At 40.8% G+C, this 21,328-nt stretch overlaps 1 protein-coding gene across 1 annotated transcript in view; it reads right to left on the reverse strand.

The window, feature by feature from the left end:
• CNTN3 (contactin 3) overlaps positions 1-21,328 on the reverse strand; it is a 104,349-nt gene that overhangs the window by 59,510 nt on the left and 23,511 nt on the right. The window contains exon 2 of the mRNA XM_027640359.1: positions 19,161-19,294. Within this exon, the coding sequence (XP_027496160.1) occupies positions 19,161-19,215 (55 nt within the window). The 5' untranslated portion in view covers positions 19,216-19,294. The remainder of the gene's footprint in view (positions 1-19,160; positions 19,295-21,328) is intronic.

Here is a 21,328-nt window from a genome sequence, read left to right on the forward strand (position 1 = left end):
CCCCACAGCATAAAACAGATCCTGGAAAATTGCTGCAAACATTTATGACTATAAATCTCTAAGGTTACTAGCTGGGATTAGACTACATTAACAGGCTCAGAAGGACAGGATAGATAAGAAAAATGATCTATTTCCATCCAGGCACCGAAGAGCCAACACTAAAGTTGTAGCTTAATGGATGTTCAGGAGCACATCAAAGCAAACCAGAACAGATTCTGCTCATTCCCTTTACAGTATCAAGAAGTGGCTAAAGCAGATGGTCTGTAGTTACTTTCCTTACAGACTTTAGGGAACAGGAATGCAGTGAAAAAGGCATTTCTTACCCTGATGTCATTTGCAGCTGACAAGCAAAATGGGTATTTTCTGCTGCAGATAAGGCAGAAAAAAATGAAAGCAAACCCACAGCATTGGATGCTGACAGTGGAGATGTTTAAAACAATAATGACTTGCCAGGTCCACATAAAAACCCACAAAAATGAAAAATAAAACTTTATCTCTAAGAGACAGGACATGGGACAGTCCTCGTGGCAGAATCATTTCTTGAAAGCTGAAACAAAAGCCAAAGGATGAAGTGCCCCCATGAAGCCACATCCCCGACCTGTGCACAAGCACGAGTTGTTAATTATTTAATGAAAAGCTAAAACCCACAGCATAACCTAATTCAGCGTTCTCATGCAAACATATTACTCTGTAGCCCCTAATAAAATTAAAAGAACATACTGAGGTTGCAAACTCAATTATTTGGAGGTAGAAAATGCCAGAATTAAGGTTGCCTAAGATCACAGATATTGGCTGAGAATAAAACAGAAGCCCAATCAGTAAGATTTCACTCATGATGATGATGATTCACACCAGAGTTTCCTGCTATTTCTTGTCTGGAAACCTCTTAAGTGCTGCTGGTGTCATTTCTCAGGTAGGACAAACCCAAAGGATGGAACTGTTACCAAGTAAGTCATATTTCTTTAAAAAAAAAAAAAAAAAAAAGAGTTTATGCAGTAGTAGGGGAATATGTTGGAAAATTCTTTAACTTTGGCACAATTTGATCATTAATGCTTAGTTTTGTACCACACAAAGTTTAGTACAAATGCCAGAGATTGATGTAGTTTTGTGTTAATCCCCTACACCTGTGACTAATAGTCTTGTGCCAGTCAGTGCTTCCCTTTTTACCCACACTGGTGATTAATATGGACTAGTAAATAAATGTCTTACTTCTGAGAACAAAGACTGTGTGCTGGACCAATGATGGTAAGAGAGATATCTCAAGTCTATGGTCAGGGCACAAGGTATTGTCAAGGAGAAAAGATTCACTGGTACGATAACAGGAAAATCTGGGGAATGGGAAGTTCCCCAATCGACCACCAGAAGCCCTCAAAAGACCCTGACTCAAATCCAGATAATTCCACAGAAATATTCAGTATATATGCACATATCCAGGAACTGCAGTGAGTATGTGGTGAATATGCAGCAGTTTCATGACTATGACCTGGTTTGTTGGGTTGCTGGAGCGATCCCAAACAAATAGTCAAATGCTACAAAGTCAGGTCAGCTTTCTAACCCAACAAACTGATTGGAGAGTTTATTTCCTGGTTTTCTGTGACAGAACCAGATTAATTAATTTAGAATTAATCTAATTAAGTTAGAATTAAAACTCCAAGTAAGTTACTACAAACTGGGTAAGGATTAATACAGAGGTTAACCAGTGAAACTGTGCTGTGATACCCAGGAGACCAAAACAGATCATCCAACAGTTCCTTCCAATCTCCCATCTTAGAAGGACATGAATGATGTGTGGCACAGCCCACTTTCTCAAGTCTGAAGTTCTGTGAGCACTATTACCCTACTGAAGAACCACTCTGCTCCTGCCAGCAGCACAAACACAGGCTACAAACCTGAGCCAGGGCAGGGTTGGGCTGGATCTCAGCAAAAGGTTCTTCCCCCAGAGGGTGGTTGGCACTGAACAGGCTCCCCAGGGCAGTGGGCACAGCACCAAGGTTGCCAGAGCTCCAGGAGGGTTTGGACAATGCCCTCAGGCACATGATGGGCTTGTTGGGGTGTCCTGTGCAGGGCAGGAGTTGGACTGGATGATCCTTGTGGGTCCCTTCCAACTCAGTATATTCTGTGATTCTGAGATTCTAATCAGCCTGACTGGAATGACAAAGTCTACCTGCTGCAATCAACCCAAAATTCCATTTGCTCTGTCACACATCTAGTTCTGCCCCTCATACCCCCTATAAAATCAGAACAGCCTTTCCAGGACACGTGGTAGAGCTTTCAGTGGGGGCCCAAAACCTCTCTTTCAATATTTAATCATTGCTCTGACCCAGATGTAAAAGACATTTAAAACTCAATCAGTATAATCCCCATGCAGATAACAAGCCCCATGCTTTGGTTTATAAAAGCAGGAACGACAATCGTTACACAATTAAACAAGGGGGTAAAGAGATGACAAAATTGCATTTGGCCTGGCTCAGGCTGAACTGGGATCCGATACTGTCTGCAGGAAGAGCAGGAGACCCTTGCAAGCATGACTTGGAACAAATTAAATTCATTACACAAAGCAATGATTTGGGATAAGAACTCAGTAACTTGATCTACTCGGTCACCTTACAGAGAGACAAATCAATGCCAGTCGGGGGGTGTGGAGACAAGGCCCACTCTGTGCCCGAGTGTCTGGTGTGCACTGAGAACACTGGCAATGCAGAGCAGCCCTTTTCCAGCCCCCAGACACACACCACGGACCCTGGGGTGGAAGAAGCCAATTCTACCCTTGCCACAGAGTCAGTAAATCCTAGAGTCGAAAGGATGGTTAAGTTCTACAATTTCAGACAAAACTCAGACCCAGAATCTCCAGGCAGGTTTTTTTTTCAGTAAACAAGGATTTATTATGAGGCAAAAAAAGGTTTCTTGAAGGAACAAGATAGTAATTCCACTGAATCCCCATCAGGAAAGCTACGAGAAAAAAAAACTACAGTATGAATAAGATGAAACTGGCTTAAGGAGAGGCTATAGTTACTTTTAAGCAAGCAAGAGTTATACAAGAAGATGAAAGGGTAAGTAAGAGTAGCATGGGTTATTAGGAGCTGAAGTTGTGAAAAACTAGGGAGAAAAATGCTACATTTTATTAACCAAAGAAGCAGAAAAATTCTTCCAAAAAGAATCTGAAATAAAACCAGAAGCAGAGATGTATTAAGAAATCAGAGATTCAAAAACAGTTGAATGCAAAGGAGTGTATAAACAATCGATAAGAGCATGCAAAACATTACTGTTAATATCAGACTTCTAAAAATCAGAAGCATCATATCATACACTTATTTGATACTCAGTGAAGCCTCCTGGCACATCACACACAAGAGTTCAGGGAGCAGATGAGAAACTGTGGCAGTGCAGAACCAAGAAACCCAATAAATCACTGACTCATTTGATTGTTTAACTTAATTACCGGGTCAAACTGTGTCACATACAGTAGAAACAGTCAATATAAGCCCAAATCATTAGATGTTGCAATGACAGCAAGTTCATAAAGAGAAGCTGCACTCAGTGACATGACAGAGCTGGGGCTGGAATCAATGTTCCCAGACACCAGTTTCAGACCATCAGCTCCAAGAGCTCATTCTCCACATAAGTTCTGTGAGATCACAAGGCTGTAACTGCACTGTGTGCAAAGTACTGACACTGCAAACATTAATACGAAGTTGGGTGGGTGTGGGTGTGTTTTTTGAAATGACAAATGTCTACGGACTAAACACTCGTTAAAATTCAGACTTCAGTTATTCCTGTACATCATTAATGTTTAAACCTGGCTTAGCTCACTTTGGGTAAAGTGGTTTTGACTTGCTTATTTCCATGTAATTTTAGAAGAAAAACTGTAAAACCTTTTTGTAAAAGGCTATAAACAGACTAAGGAAACAAATGAAAGCATTTGAAACTCAAGTGGTGAAGAGAGCTTCCACCCAGCTGGTGAGTTTGTCTCTCCAGTTTGCTCCATCCCCCAAAAGCCAGTCCAAACACACTATCCAGGAGCACTTTTTCTCTTTTTGCTCTTCTTGCAGCAAGAGAGCAAAAAAAGGAAAGCACAGGGATCATTTGAGCACATTAACCTCCCTGGAAGAGAAGGGAACGAGAAAAGATCTTTAGAGAATTGCATTTTGTCTGCCTCTGCAGTAATGGCATTACACTTGAATGAAAGCAAAATTATGTGGAAGACTGTTGGTTTACTGAAGGGTCAAAGAGATGACAGCTGTGGCAGGCGGTGGTAAACCTTTAATATGCCATGATGTACCAATGTGCACATCCTTCAGTGGGTGAATAAATGTGGCTGAACAAGGGATTACACCTGAGCAAGCAACTGCATAAATTAATAAATTCAGCATCAGACCATTCAACAACAGAAGCTGCGGGTGGGGAAAAAAAAAACAACTGAGAAATACCTATCTGTTCTTCTGCTACTCCATTTCTAAAAACAAATACAATCCCAGCGTTGTTGAAGAGAGTTTAATAGATTGAGACGTGTACATAAGGAGAAAACCCCCAAAACACAGTGGGACCTCAAATGTTCTTGCTGGTATCTGAGCAGAATCGTTACGTGACAGATGTTCCACGTGCAGACTGATCCCCAGCCTAAAGCCAAATTGCTCCTCGCAGGGTGATGTAATCCTCAAAAGTATATTGTTAACTACAATTTAATAAAAAGTCACGGGCTCAAAAAAATACAGTTTCATAAAAAAAGAGCGAAGACGTCTCGCTGCACAGGGCCAAGAGAGGTAATAACAGGAAAATAAAAACAGGCACTGCATCTCTTCTCGTAAGTAGGGAGAATTTCCCCGGTTATTAAATGAGACTCCCCACAACCCACAGCCTGTGCTGTGCTCTCTGTAACTACTCACTGCCCTGTTGTACAGAAACACGACACAAATACGTAATCAATACAAAAATAACGAGAGAAGCAATGCACTATAATAGCAGATGTTCTGCAAGTTCCATTGCTTTGGTATTAAGACACCTACTTTGCTTCCCAATAAACATCAGGAAGCAAAATACGCAGGTTGGTAGCAAATCAGAGTCTGGAAAAAGTACATTTAAAGTAAGGTGATACCCAGTGAAGACATTTAAACTGCTATTTTAAATCCCCCCTAAATCTGATATTTCCTGTGTTGCAGCCATGGGTTACTTCAGTCAGAATTTACTGTGTATTTATATATTCACTGAATGCAAGTATAACTCTGTACATCACAAGATAACTGTGCTTGTTATAGAGTGACAGGATCATTTAGTTGGACAAGACATCAAATCCAACCATCCCCCAGCACTGCCAAGCCCCACTAAACCACGTCCCTAAACATCTACTCGTCTTTCAAGTGACCTCAAATGCATTATTTGAAGAACAACACCTTCAATAACAAAGTGTTGTCTAAGACCATGCCAGGGCACCCCAGATGTCAACACAGATTGTTAGAAAAAACATTCAGTCACTAAATTATCAAGTCAAATGCTCTAAACATGCCAAGCCATCCATCCCAGCTTTCCTTATTTAAAGTTCCTCATTATATGCCTGGTAGCAGCACCGTTTTTTCTGCATCAGAACTTGATGCTGTAAATCCAAGTTGATATTTTAAGTATATATTTCAGTTTGAGGAGGCTCCAAATCCAATAGTTTTATTAGCCATGAAGGGTGGAGTAGGACACAGATGGCACAGACGTGTTTATGTCGACTGAAATGCTTTTCCTGTTTGATTTTGTAAGTTGTAAAGCCACAGTTGGAAGATCAAAGCATTAAATTCCTACTGAACATTCCAATCAACATCAGTGGGCTTTAGATCAGGCCCTTAATGGGGTATTAATGTAATGTAAATGTTTTTAAGTATTATCTATATATTATCAGTAGCATGTTAAATGGTCTAACAAGACCCCATTAGAGTGATTCTGACAAACAAAACAAGGGCTGAAACACTTTCCCCTTCCTTAGCAATGACCTGCTTGGATTCTTCAGTGAATGTAAGCTCTGTTTTTCCAAAGAATCCATATTCCAGAGGTTTAAGAACAGTCCCAAACTACAAAAATCTTAAGGAACGTCACTGCTCTTACACAGGAAAAAAACTGAAACCAAACACGCACACAAAAAAATAAAATCTGCAAGAATTAAAATGAAAATATGTTTTGTTTAGAGCTCTATCAGGTGTGCAGGTGAGGGGACTGCACAGGAAATGCTCAAGTTGTTAGTTATTTATAAAAATTCTTACGCCTCCACAATTGAAACCAGCACTTCAAAAGGTTCCTGTTAATAGTTTCAGAATTTAAGCATAAAGCCTAAATAGCTAAAAATACAAAGGGATCATACTGGTGTCCACTGTCTCCATGTCTCCATTGCACTTCAGACACTTATTATATTAAGCAAGTCCAATCAAGTGAAATATTTAATATGAGAAAAAGATGTAGAGAGACGGAGCAACAGCTGCTTTTCTCAACCTCACTTAATGCCTTAAAGGAGCAAACAGATGCACCTGAGCACGTGTACCCTTTTGGACAAACTGGTTTTCTACTGGCATCTGGAGCCTCATCCCTGTGATACAGAGAATTCCAAGAGCCTCCTTGCTCAGGATCCTTCCAGTTGTGGACCACTGGTCATGGACCACCAGGCAGAAGAGCTGGACAGAAAGCTGGGGGTCAACACAGCACCCTAAATCCCTGCTTGTACTCAACTTTCTCTTCAGAGATCCCAAGTTCCATGAGGAGCAAAATCGTGGCAAGTGAAGGCTCACCTTTGCTGCAGTGGTACTTTCCCAAAGTTATGTAAACCACAATGCTACAGGACATTAAGTCTGTATTTTTGGCTGGGTATGGAGGTTGGCCTACAACTTTTTTAAATAAGAGTTATGCTCACACAACTTACTAAAACAGCAGCAAAGTTTCAGTCTTCGTGAAAAAACTACACAGAAAAATGATGTAATAAATAGTTTTAGGGGGAAAAAACTCATCTCTCTCTCTCTCTTTTGCTCCAAAATATGCTTTCCCTTCCTTCCTGTGCCAAAAAGCCTCTTCTCTGCTCTCTCCTTGCCACACTCCCCTTCTTCACAAGCTATTCATGCCCAAGCTTTGAAAGATAGTAAGAGACAAGCAGATTTACATCAAAAAAATAAAGAGAGATAAGGTTGCTATGGGAATAAGAAGACAAAAACTGTTACTTAATCCAACATAAAAAAGGATGAGAACTGGAGAGAACTCAAATGGAATTGGAACTGTCACCCCACCCGACGAGGTTATGATCTGAAACAACTGCTTTTTCTTCCTCATTTCCTCTATGCTTTTATGCAATTTCATTTTCTCATCACAATCACTTTACAGAATACAATATTTCATGTTAAGATTCAAAAAAACTTTAAAAAATGAATTAGAAGTAATATTTTCCAATATGTTGCTCGCTGCTGTCACTCACTCGTAAGCTCTCCAAAAAACTGAAATATGTCCCCTCTGCAGCAATGCTAGGGATGCAGATCTGAAATTTTAGATGACTCTTTAGATTTTATATATAAAATATATATTAAAAAAATATTCAGCCATGTAATTTTCTTTCTTTAAACTACAGTCTATGGCATACAATAAAGTTTTACACAGCCTAGTAAGCAAATTCAGATTTAGGTTTTTTCTACAGCTGCCATCAAAGGCAACTCTTATAAATTCTAAGGCAGAAAGAACTGTCACGCGCCCCCTATCCCTAAAAAGTCAAGGCACCATTAATGTCAGTAGTTTATCTCCAAAAACACTGTTTTTGATCAGTGCTTGCTGGAATCGCTTTCCAGCCAGCACAAAACATCACGGAAAGGAACGAATCTGTCCCATTTTAGAGCTGTTGATACAGGATAAATGTTTCTTCTCAGTTTGAAAAGTGTAGGGAAAATGTCTTTCCTTCCATTACACACCCCCAGAGCTGCCTTGACTCATTAAATAATGGCCCACATGATCTCCCCACGCGGTGAGCCTTAAAAAAAATAAAAGTGATGAAACCTTAAAATACCCAATCCATAAAGCCCCTACCCCATGGATGATCTCTGGTCATAAAGACCAGAAAATAACCTGGAATGAACTGGCTAAAACCATTTCTTGAACAGGCAGCACAGCCTTAGAAAACCAGCTCATTTTTGCACCTGAGCTCTTCCAAGCTACACAAAGACCTCCTAAAAATGACCAAGGAGCAGATTTAATGTTCATTTAGGATGCCACTGCAAGATTTACACTGGGGTATATTCACATACATTCACATCAGAGTGAATCAAATCCTGTGCCTGGTACTTAGAGGCTGAACATGTCACAATTTGCCTGTTATCCTCAATATCAAAATTTGCCATTCAGGTGTTTATCAACAGCAACACCTTTATCTGCCACCTCCGAGGTACAGGAGAATCCTTAACTGAATCCAACATTGAACTATTTGGGGATTTTTCCATGTTGCTTTTGGAGTTATAAATAGCTGTATGAGGAACTGGGATAAAATGCGCACTAATTACCCTTGACTATGCAAATTAAGCTATTTTTAATTCAGGTTTAAACCGTTTTGAAGTTCTCATCGCACAACAACTGCCAAAGGCAAGTGAATGCTGTGTTTTTCTTTGCAATCCTTTGCTCCCTGCAGCACACAGAGCACCCCAAGCTGCAATGAGTTATTTTGCAAAGTGGATGCCTTGTGAGCAAGGTGTGACTCGCAGCTCCCTGGGGACAAGGTGGCATTTCGAGCCTCTCCAATCCACAACTCTGGAGTGGAAGCACAGGAGCAACACTTTCTGCTTATTTAAAATGGGATCCTGACATACTCTGTTGTTTCTATGAAATAAAACTGATGCTAATCCACCAATTTCTACACGTGGTACTTAACAAAATGACACTTATGATATGGGAACAAACCCTCATGTGTATTTAAGACAGTGTGGCAAGTCTCAGTTTTATGACTCTTTTCACCCAGACCCCTGGGATCACACAAAAACTTGTCATTATACTTTTTCCTGGCAATTTGGATGTAAATTTGAGTCACCTGCACAAGGTCACAGCCATCACTATTCCAGCTCGGGTCTCCTCAAAGCCCTGCACCCTTTGCATCAGGCTAGTCCACATTTCCGTGTCCCTACCCCTGGCAGGGGGGTGGAACAAGATGATCCTTAAGGTCCCTTCCAACTCAAACCATCACATGTGATTCTCATTTTATACCACAGGAAAACATCCAGCTGGCTTCAGTACAGAGTTCTTAATTTATAATGCATAAAGCCAATCCTTAACTCCCCTTCTTCACTAAACTTCCTTCTGCTGGAGTAAAATACTACAAATACTTGTAAGTATCTGGTTCAAATAAAGTCATTTCTACATTCAAATGTTTCTCCAGTCAGTTCTCAGCTCCTGAACACCTGAGCCCCAACCCCAACTATGGAAGAGTAAAGGAGAGCCAAGCACAAACACATTTACCCACATGTCATCTGCTTTCTATTCCAAGACAGTAAACAGCACTTGTCTAGAAAAAAGGTCTGCTTTCCTGCCCCAAGGCATGGGTTTGAAATGCCTTTGTTAAAAGACTCCTAAAAAGTCAACAAGAAAGTCATAACTACTTGTTCCAGCCAAGAAGGAAAAAAACATCATGCTACATTAGACAGCTATATTTTAATATTCTGTTTATAGTTATGGAAATCTGGTTCGTTTTAGCATCAATAAGTTCTGATTGTGCTAATCAGACAAGAATATAAATGAGCTTTTATTCACTTAGGTTTTCAAACACGTAGAGTAAATATGGTGAGGTTAAGCTTTTACTTTACAATGTTGTGTTATTTTTTACTGAAAAAACAGTGTGTAAATTGTGTTCTAATCCCTGATAAATACTGATCCCTGAAATCTCATCACCGATATGTACATCCTGTATTGGAAAAGCTAAAGGTTGCTATTATCCCATTTGTTATTGCACAAGAAACTGGAAGGTTAATTACAGCACAAATAAAGCTTTTGTCCAAGGGGACAGCAGCCACATATTGAAAATCACCAAAAATTGAAAACCTAGAGCATTCAGTTTGAACATGATCATAAAGAACGACAACAAAAATCAGAAGAGTTTCTACAGAAAAGCTTTTTAAAATACAAAACAAAGTATTTATTTTCAGTTCTGCTGTTTTCCTGAACATCTGCCAAATTATTCAGCTTTAGATTTCAACCCAGTGTACCTTCCCTGGTTTTCAGCTGTCATTCACAACCGCTTTAATCTGTTTTGTTTTTTTTTCCTCTGCAGGGTTCTGAGCTTCCCAAGGAAGGGGCTGATGCAGACTCTGCACAGCAAACCTCCCAAAGTCCTTTTCCCCTCTGCTCCCTCCCCAATGTCTTTCACCTTTCCACTTGGATAGAAGAGGGTTTCCTCTTGCCTGCCTTGGTATCCATAGGATGATTCACCTGCAAGACAGTGATACCCCAAAGCAGTGACATCCCTGCATCTGTTTTGTAGGTAAGAAATAGAAAATTAAAGGCAGCACCAAAAATCCCAGGAGCTATCTCACTAGGTGAGATTTCTCATCCGTCTTTGGTCATCAGCAACAGCCAGTGAGACACTTCCCAAGGCACTTTAATCAATGATGGATGGACAAAGCAAGCCCAGGGTGCTTCTGTCGAGTTTAACATCAAAAGGCCAAAGGAACAACGGGATTTCTCTTCAGGTAATAAGTTAAAAATTCATCTTTATTTCATTACACAAAGCAGCAGAGGACAGGCAAACCAGCCAAACTAAGCTTTTAGCTCTTCAGTAGGAAGAACTTGGCAAGTGCAGAGGAATAACTTCAACAGCTGCTGTTGGAGGACAGGGAAGAAGAGAGAAGGTGATGCTTTGAACAGAGATCCCACCTTGCAGAGCCTCTCAGAGGCTGCTCCTGTTGTCCCCTTGAACCACTCTGGGATGGGAGGTGGAAAAACCCACTTATAAGACCTCATTTCTTCTGAAACTTTGTCAGTATTGGGCAACCCAAAAGCACCTGTGGGGAGGCTCCTGTCTCACCCTTGTCCCAAGGCAGGTGTGCTACATTCCAAGGGAAATGAGGGAGTCTTCAACAGTTACCTTCTCCAAGCTGTCTGGGACAAAAGGCTGAAGTCACACAGCAAATAAGTACCCATAAACAAAACACCAGGCAATGATCCACTAAAACCTTCAGCAAACAGAAGTTCTAAGGCACTGAGAGTTACCACAATTCTTACTGAATAAATATTTAGCTTGTGGATTTGAGCAAGTCTTCTGGTGGGGGTTACTATTCAGTGGGCCCAAGCTCTATAACCCTTTACAAGAACTATATTGCAGTTACTTGTTCTATTGTACTGCAGTTTAAACTGCAGTAGGCAGAAGAACCATGAAAGTACAAATGTATGGCCTTCATGCTCAGTAATATTTGCAATAACAAAATTTTACTGCAGGATAAAGCGCTTGAAAAATCCTTCTTGGTAATTTATGTAAAAATCAGAATTGCCGCTATAGCCAGAATTTCTCCATTGAAATGTCATAAAATCTGCAGTAAGTTTAATTAATGAAGAAAAAGATGGCATTTGTCTTGTTGAAATGAAGCATTAATTGTCTGAAGGTGAGGATTAAGCTTTAAGGTTAGACAGTATCTGCAGCAAGAAGTAGCTGCTTTTCAAGAGAAGGCTTTCTTCAGCTTAGAAGATAAAGCAGAAACCAAGGAGGCTTTTCACAGGTATTTAAGGTCTCTCTTCAAAAAACAATTTTAATATCACAGCATTTTCTATACTTAGGAAGTTAAATATTGTAACTGATAAGAGCACACCCACCACAGCAATACAGCCTGGAAATCCTCTGAGCCTGGGGAAAGGCCATTACATCAATAACAGCCTTTCCATGGCCTTGCACAGCCCCAGGTTTATACACAGCTAACAAGAAAACACAGATGATCTCCTGAAGGAGACTATTTTCCCCCCTCACCCAATTCCAAGTGAACAGATTTAAACGTCGTTCTCCACTGCTGCTCATTTTGCAACAGTGCTAAAAAGTGTGAAAAGAAGCCCTAAAAAAGCCTTTTCCTAAATGGGTGTGATCCACTGGCAGGCTGAAAACAGGAAAGCTCCCAGTGCTAAGACACAAGTGCCCAAGTGCAGCAGAGGAAGGCAGAGCACAGATTTACACTGGTGTGTGACGAGGTGAAACTGGGTCTGCAATAAGCTCCCACCATCTGTCAGCTCACAGCCCGGGGGTACCTGCAAGCAGGACAAACTCCCTGCCTCCCAGGGCTTGGATCCCAGGCTGTGTGTCCTGTGTTCACCACGAGAGATTAGTTAACCTTGATGGTATGTCCAAAGAGAAACCTCCAACAGGTGCCTTTTCAGATTTACTCCAAGAATTCTGTTTTCTGCTGACAGATCCTGAAGCACCAAACAGTCCAAAGAAAAGCAGAACTCTTAAAATTGGTTCCTTACATTTAGTAACTTATTCAATGAGCAACCAGATTTTCTGTCAGTGCAATGAATCTTGGTAGCAACACACAAGCAATCCCAGCTAAACAGTTCTGACAGTCACTGCTGGCATAGATGCATTATGACTATACATGTCTAATGCACAAAAAGGATATTAATATTAATATGCAAACCCATTATGCATTAAGATACAGACTGGCTCTGTCTGAAGGCTGTAACTCTTAATGAAAACTGAATTCTAACAAGAGTAGCGAGGGATGATATTTATTTTTTTTTTTCCTACAAATGGATTCTCACCCATACAGAAACTCCTCACCAAAGACTAAATCAAAATTATAGCAGGTTTGTAAGAGCTTTATCTGTTTTACTCAGGGGAAGGTACTGTTGGCATGCTGCCAATGCCCAAGAACTATACTAGGAATTGCTCAGTGATGGCAGCAAATACTCTGCTACAGTTCATCAGAACTGCACTGACAGGACAAGGGGAATGGCTATAAATGGATTGAGAGTAGGTTTAGATGAGACACTGGGAAGAAATCCTTCCCTGGGAGGGTGGGGAGGCCCTGGCACAGGTTACCCAGAGAAGCTGTGGCTGCCCCATCCCTGGAAGTGTCCAAGGGCAGGTTGGACAGGGTTTGGAGCAGCCTGGGATAGTGGAAGGTGTCCCTGCCCAGAGACTGGATAAGATTTAAGGTCCCTCCCAAACCATTCATGAAAAAGTCAAGCCTATCTCCAGTTACACTGGACACCAGAATGAACAGGAATATTGTTCTTACCAGATCCTGATATTTGAGATGCAGGTAAAGCACAAGAATAATAAAAAGTGGACCCATATCACACTGTTTCCAGTAGGATTCCCTTTCCACTTCAAATCAACATGGTACACAAGATATAAGGGCAAAGCAAGAACCTGACCACGACCCTCTGCACATGGACAAAATCCCTCACCCCTCATAAAATGGTACTGCAAGTGCAGAGATCCAAGAGTTTCCTCTGCAGAGGATATTTCTACTTTCCTCTGGCATGATTTAATCATAACAACAGATCAGTAAGAACACAGAAGGTTTGTTTTTCATGCTCTTTTGGAAAATAAAGAAAGAATCATGCTTTCCAATTTCCTAAGTCTCCTAAACTTAATACTAATAAAGAGAAGTGTGAATCTTACACATGACATTGCTGAGCCCGAGGGTTTAACAGTTTATTTCTGTATCAGACTGAGGAAACAAAATCAAAAAAAATGAAAATGAAAGCAATAAAAACACCTGAATTGACATAAAGAAATACATTTAATATGATCTAGTTTTAAACTCAAATGGGCTGTTGAAAAAGAAATTAAATAGAAAACCTCCCTGTTTACAAATTTTAGCATAAAGGGACAGAATAGGAACCAGACTTCAATATCCAAATAGTTTCTACATGTTAGTGTTTTGGCTGGAGTTTTTGTTTGTTTGTTTGGGGTTTTTTTAGGGGGGTTATTTGTGGTTTGTTGTTTTGTTGAGGTTTTTTTTTGTCAAGGCCTGCAATGGCTGGAGAAAAAAGTTTAATAATGATTGGGTTTGGTTTTCTCTATTTAAATAAGTGCAGTAAAGACAGACTTAGGATATACTGTTTGTGGTGGCAATGAATTAGAAGCTTAGAAGGGAAAGTTAATCCAGGTGGTGTCTCCAGGTCTCACCCTGGACACCCTGTTTGAAATGTGCCCTTTCATCTCGTGAAGGAGAAAAATTTTATGCGTTTACACAGAGTTCTCCTTGTTTCATTTCTTTGAACCTTCTCTTTATTCACAGCTGTCCTTCCCCTTCGACCACCCTTCAAAAGTTGTTTTTCCTCTCAATTCTCAGGAGAAACTTTAAAAACAATCCTTTCCAGGAGAGAACAGAGCACAGTCAGTTTTAGCACTGGAAAATTATGAGAAAGCAGAATAAACCTCTGCCTGTGCCCACAGTGGGGGTGCTGTGCAGGGCTGGGTGAGCCCTGAGGCTGATGGAGACACAACTCCCCCAGAGCTTTCCTCTTCCTCTCCAGTTGAGCAGGAAAATAAAGCCAAAATTAGCCATAGTGAGAAAAGGAAGCAGGAAAAGTTGCAAGAAGTTACACCTGGAATTAATTCATGACTTCATCCCAGCTCACAGCTTAGTTTTGCACTTTTAACTGTTCATGTTGTTTTGCATATTTTATTGGCTTTTATCTTTGAAGTTGCTCTTCAGAGTAATTTAAACACAATAATGCTAAAGCATGTGTTTTTAAATTCCTTTCCTAACAAGGCAGACATTTTGAAACTCCACATATATATATATATTTATATATTTTTAATGCTAAGTAATCAACTTTTTGCTCCCCAAGGTAAATGGCCAAGAAGACCACAGCATCATTAGTCCTGCAGATATAATCACACATCAATAAACAAAAGCCCCAGGGCCATTGTTTTTTTTCATTAGATGCTCTCACATCCCCCCTTTGATGAACTATGAAGATTCACATCAGATAAACGAAAAGCAATTCAATATAGGACACTGCAATAAGGGAACCAGTCTGAAATACATTATCTGCAAAGACAGAGAGTGTCAAGGTTTATAAGCCAAGATCAGTATCATCTCCATTTCTGCAGCTATGAAGTTATTTCATAACACTGAACTGCAGACAGGTCTTAAAAGAACTGTCTTTTTGCTTATAAGCAGAGAGTAAGAAAAATTGTTTTCTATAGGGAATCACAATACCTGTTGATCTATCTTAATAACAGGTTAAAATAATATTCTCCAAAACTGTTTAACAACTTCTTTTTACGTCTAAAGCACGCTCTTACTAAAATCTGGCTTGAAATCAATTCAAGTACAGGATTCCCAAGTGGATTTTAGAAGCCTGCTGTTCCAAAGGTCCCCCAGTAACATTGATGCAACTGAAGCAAACAGGTAATGTTAACATTGAGCACATGCCCAGTCTCCAAATATCAGGAGATTTATATGACAGGATTGAGACCTTCTGCAGGGTTTTGAGTGAGATGGGTTAGGCAGCTGGAAATGCTCAGTTCACACTGTTCAGCAAATTGCATCTGGCTCCAACTCATCTCTGCAAGTGCTGCCTCTGACTCCAAACAACATTCACAAGGATGGTGACTGCACAATGTTAAATCAGGGCTATATATCCACTCTGGGTGCTCAAGGCCTCCAAGCAGTCCTGCTCCACCAAGCCATCTGGCCTTTGGAAATACGAAAAAGAGCTTTTGTGCTTGACTTCTTGCTGGTCCTCCAATCTACCAACTCCCCATGGCTACCAAGCTGACATTTGGCAGGTGCCCCAAGTGCAGAGAGATGACCTGAAATACATGCAAAGAAGGGCTGGAAGGATGAGCACAGGAAGATGAGTCTTACAGAAATCCAGAATCATTTCCACTTCAAAATATTAGCAATGTTTCCCTTGTTACAGCAATGGTCATTGGATATTAAGTATTCTACTAGTAATTAGCTGAAAAACAAGCATTTCTTCTTTAGTAAACTCAGTGACAGTCAATGCCAATTTTGCTGTTGAAAATATTAAGCTCAGAGATGTGAACTGCAGAATTTGCAGCTAAATCATCTCTTTCACACTGTCTCTTTTTTCACAGTTATATTTGCATGGAACTACATGTTTCTGAGCAGATATTTTTTCAGGAAAGCATTTGGTACACTTGGAGTTCATACAGTTTAACATAAGAAACCTTTCCATCATCCTGGATCCTTAAGGCTTCTTCATAGGCAGCCAAAACAAAACTTGCTTTCATCTATGTTGCTTTTAAATATAACCCAGAAGGACTGAGATGACATGAAATAAAAATGCAGGCAAGATGAAAGGATAAAAAAAAGTCCTTCAAGAGGTGAGTAAAAAATATTTCATCATGAAGGAGGAGGTTCTGTCCCCATAAACCACTGCCAAGGTGTCAGTGATGAGAGCAAAGCTTTGGGGGTGTCACACCAATAGTTCTGCAGATGTTGCTGCTCACACTCCAAACACTGGTTTGGGACTCTCCAACACGGGATGGTCACAGATTTGTCCACATTACCACTCACAACACACCAGCAGTGCCTGGGAGACGAGGAGAACTCCTGGGTCTGGATGTTACCTCATGTACTACTTCAAAAAGTTTTCAATTTAAATAAAGAGAAGATTTAAATTCAACACACCAAGCCACAAGATTTCAATGCTTTGCAATTTAAAAAGGTACAACTTCAATAAGGGTAAAGTGACTGCTGTTTTGCAAAAAAAACCCATTTGACTGGATGTTACCTATGAACAAAATATTGGGGTTTTAGCTTTAGCCTTCCCCTCTATACCTGTAGCTTAGATTTCTGTTGTGATTCAAAGTATAACTATTGAATTGTACAGATCAAACTAAAACCTACAGCAAGATAAAATTATTAGTCCTTATCATCCTTGGATCAACTGAAAAACTTACAGAAAGACATTATTTTTAACAGATTAAAAACAAAGCCTTTTTTAGCATCAATACTCAACTAACACTCAGGCAACCACAAATATAATGAAATCATTCATTCTCCCACAAATAATGTGCAGAATGCCATCACCAATAGATGTGATTTATTGCATGAAAACTATTCATACATCTTAGTTAAGCACTCCAATATAAATGCAACAAAAATATCCAGCAAATCAAACCCAACAAGAACTAAAAAAAAAATTAAAAAAAAAATAAAAAAATTAGGTAGACAATGATTTTTAATGTTTGGATTTCACCTGAAGTTATATATAAGAGATTCAGAAGTGGATACACATTCTGCAACAACAAATTGTTTTGCTACATTTATAACACCAAATTTTGCCAGTTCAGACATGGCAGAGGTTAAATGGTCTTGTAAGTAATTCCCCAAAGTTAACAGAGATGTAGCAGTAGACATCAGAGTGGCTTTCCATATTTCAAGTATTTTAGGGCTATAAACACATTTTAAACTCCAAGTGTTTCCAGGCACAAAGTAGAGGCACAGCTCTGACCGGGATGGCTCCACTCCCCAAGTAACACAGGGTGCTCACAACATCCCCCTCCTGCCCCACACAGAACCACTGCCACACACTCCTGCTGCTGGAAAGAGCTGGGAGTACAAAACTGGCATTGAGGAATGCCATGGAATACCAGCTCTAACCTTCCACAGGGAAACAGCTCCCTGCCACACTCTCCCTTGTTATTTTGGGATTTTCATGGGGTTAAATGCAATCCCACACTGTGGGGTTTATGCCAGGATGGGCCATACTGACACAGGGAAAGCACAGAGCCAGCAGCAAGACAGTCCCTAATCAAAAGGAGTACTAAGAAGGGAGCTCTGCTCCCATCAGTTTAAAGGACAGAAAAGCAAATCCCCTCTCTTTCAAATAATAATTCTGTGCGAGTCTTGTATGATTGTTTCAGTGGCAGAAATGCCCATGCCTTCTTTCAGAAAGCAACCCACAAAGTAGTTCTGAAGGAGAAAAAAAAAGTTAAGTCTCTTGGGATTTTCCTTTCTCTGTAGAGAAACGTTTGGATTTGACAAAGACAACATTAGCATCTTTCACTTTACAGATTGGTTTAAAAATGTCATTTCCCTTTCTTCAAAGTTCTTGACTAAGCCAAAAGCAAATCCCAGCCTTCCAAGCCTCCATATAAAGCTAAATCCATATACTTTGCTCACAGTTATGTTTTAGTGCAACTCATGCAGGAATCCAACCCTCCTGAGGGCAGCCAGGACTGGGCACAGGAGGAAAGGGGGTGAAGGAAGAGGTTGGCACAGCACAGGCTGCAGCATCAGGAGGTGATCACAGCCAGGTGACTGCACAGCCCAGCCACAGAACTTCCTCCTATCCATCCCTGCCCTAAGAGTCCTGCAAGGAAAAGTGGTCCATTCACAACAGACCTTGGGAATAAGCAATTTGATTCACATGCTACAATTAAAGTACTGCCTTCCTTCCCAAAGCAGCACTGACCATTCTGAAGGGGATGCAAGGAGGGAATTTGGGCACCATCCTGCTCTTGGCAGGCCTGGCACTGCCAGCAGGCACAGAAATCACCAAGAGTCCACCCCTGAGGACAGAACAGGGGCCTCTCCTCTCCCCCTCACACACACCTTGGCATTACTGGGGATGCTGAAGCAGAACAAGTGTTGAAAAAAAAAGATCACCAAGAAAAACCTGGGACTTGTGCTGCTGTGAGCGAGCACTGACCTCAATAAGGCACAGAAAAATGACTCTGCAGAGCTCATGTGGCACCAGAGAGGAGACCTGGACAGCAGCACAAGTTCCTACCACTGAGAACTGCCTGGCACAGTAAGAAAAGCAAAGCTCTGAACTGCTGAATTGCTGCAGCAGTAACACAGTGCTGCTGCTCAGGAATAAACCCCCTTCCAAAGCAAACCAAGTTTTGACAAAAGCTGCAGGAATCCTTCCAGCTACAGTGAGAATCTGAAGTTTCCAGTTGAAGACAAACACGTAGTGCAGCTCTTAAATCAGCACTACCAACAACATCCTTAATGCATTTGGATATCTTCTGCTTGCCCTGAAAGCACATCCTTATGCAGTAACTTTGGAGCAAAAACATTACTCTAGTTCACTCACTTAATATTTTGTATTATTTAAGGTATCTATTGCATGCTTGGTTTCTAAACTCTACATAACATTTGCATTTCAAAGTCTCTGTGGTCCTACTCCTCAAGTGCAGTTCTGGTATCTGGGAACTTATGCCTAGTTCTAAACCAGAAGTTAGAGATGATTGTTACCTCCAAGGCAGCCAACAAATGATACCAGGAGCAGATGTTTCCACAGCAGCAGCATCTTCAGTCTCCTAAATTCAGTAACTCTGGTTCTCTCAGGGAAGCTGTAAGGTTTAGTCTTTCAGGTGGCAAGGTTTAACCTGTTAAAAGAAAAACAAAAAATTGAATCCCTGGATGATCTTTAGGAACCAGCTTCCTCGTTAATGGTTCTAAATAAATACAAAGTTGACAGATCCTTTAAAGTTCCTCTTTTTCCTTCTGACTTAATCCCCAACAGAAGGGTACATGGATACATCGCACTTAGCTCTACAAGGTGTTAGAAGTTCCATATTCCAGCAGGAGCAGAGCTGACAGGTAAGTTGATTTTGTAGCTCCTACTCCCCCCCAAGCTCCAGCACTCATTTATTTGTGAGATACAGTGGGTTTAAAGGGATAGAGAGTACGAGGTGCAATCAGACACAATCAGCAGCTCAACACACTTGTTACAGAGCAGCTTGTGCTGCTCTCGTCTTGTACACACTGTGCTGGTAACAATACAACGTGTGCAGGAACTGATTTAATTAAAGTCATGCCTAACCCATCCTTTTTTTGATGCACTTGAGTGTGATGTGCTCACTGATGACTGTTTTGGTTTTAATTCCTCTTCAGACTTCAGGATCAGGTGCAATGACAGGCAGTGAACTAATTTGCTGCCACTTCTACTTTTGTCACTGGCCAAATGATTAACCCTGTGCCAAGGTCTACTAGCCTGGGTATGACATTGTTATTTTACTTGTTTGGGGTTTTTTTCCTAAAAAAGCTTTACAGTAATTTTTCTTTAGTTGTGTGACAGCTGTGGCCTTTACATGCTTTTTGTGTCACTTCCACAGCATCCTCCCTCTGCAGAGGAAGGGTTGGGGTAGCACACAGACCAGACTAAATGATTCCTTCTGGAATTAGTCTACAGATCAGTGCACAGAAACATTAAGGTCAAGAAAGCAACTATTAACTCTGAGGAGCCAAGTCTGAGATATCTGAACTTGATGTTTCCACGTGAACTGCCTTTTACATCAGAGTTAAGTTTTTCATATTTCTGTAAATGGAGTGCCTGAATTTCAAACTAAGCACCTCAAAGAAAGAGTTCATACAGAGAGTGTTTGCTATGATACATCCCCAAATCATGACTTGCTAGAATTTCATCTCCTCCAAAACATATCATATGGCCCTTTCCCACAAGAACAGTGTTTTTTTTCCTTATCCTGCAATCCCTGGCTCACACAGGATACAGTCAGTCACCTCCCACAGCAAGGTGCACTGTGCTGACAGTGGCATCCTCTCCACTGTACTGTTAAAGCTCTTGCTTTCTGATTTTTTTCATGTGTTTCTAACCAGAAAATAAGCAAAACCGAGCCCTCACATCTCTATCAAGTCACAGGTATCGATCACCCAGCAGGTACCTGCTCCCAGCAAAGCTGGCACAGAGGGAAGCTTTCCTGCAGGGGAACAGCAATTCCCAAGCACCTAAAAAGAGGAGGGGAAGTATCCCACCCCCAGGCAGCTCCCTGGGTCCAACAGTTTGAGGAGCATCACTCAGTTCTCACAGACCACAGATTCAAAGATTTTAAGATATGCAACTAAAATGTTATTGGTTTCCAAAGGGAGTGATACAAGTCCAATAAATTCTGTTCACTTTGCACGTTAAAAACTTACCAGTGCTTTGGCAACATCATAATTCTTCACAGAATCACAGAATACACTGAGCTGGAAGGGACCCACAAGGATCAGAGTCCAGCACAGGACCATCCTCAAGAGTTACATTATGTCCCTGAGAGGGTTGTCCAAACTTTTTCAGGTCAAATGCACACACAAAGAAAGGCAGAAACCTGTTCTGTGGCAGATCTGCTGTTTACGACTTGAATTTTCTCATTTTCTGTTCGGCTTTTGTTTTATTGTGGTTTTCTTCCTTAGCAAATCAAACCCACAAAAAAACACACTCAAAAGGAAACCAAAACAACAACAACAAAACAAACAAAAAAATAAACCAAAAACTTCTTGCTGAAACTGAACACTTGGAATTGTCCATTCCCTGCCCCGTGTTTCCAAGGGCCATCTGCAAAGCCTTCCCCAAGGGAATGTTATCCATGGACATCCAGAGGCAGGACCATCCAAACAAAACCCTGGCCACAGGAGCATCC

The sequence above is a fragment of the Corapipo altera genome, unplaced genomic scaffold (genome assembly GCF_003945725.1).
Source record: "Corapipo altera isolate COAL_440 unplaced genomic scaffold, ASM394572v1 55, whole genome shotgun sequence".
NCBI lineage: Eukaryota > Metazoa > Chordata > Aves > Passeriformes > Pipridae > Corapipo > Corapipo altera.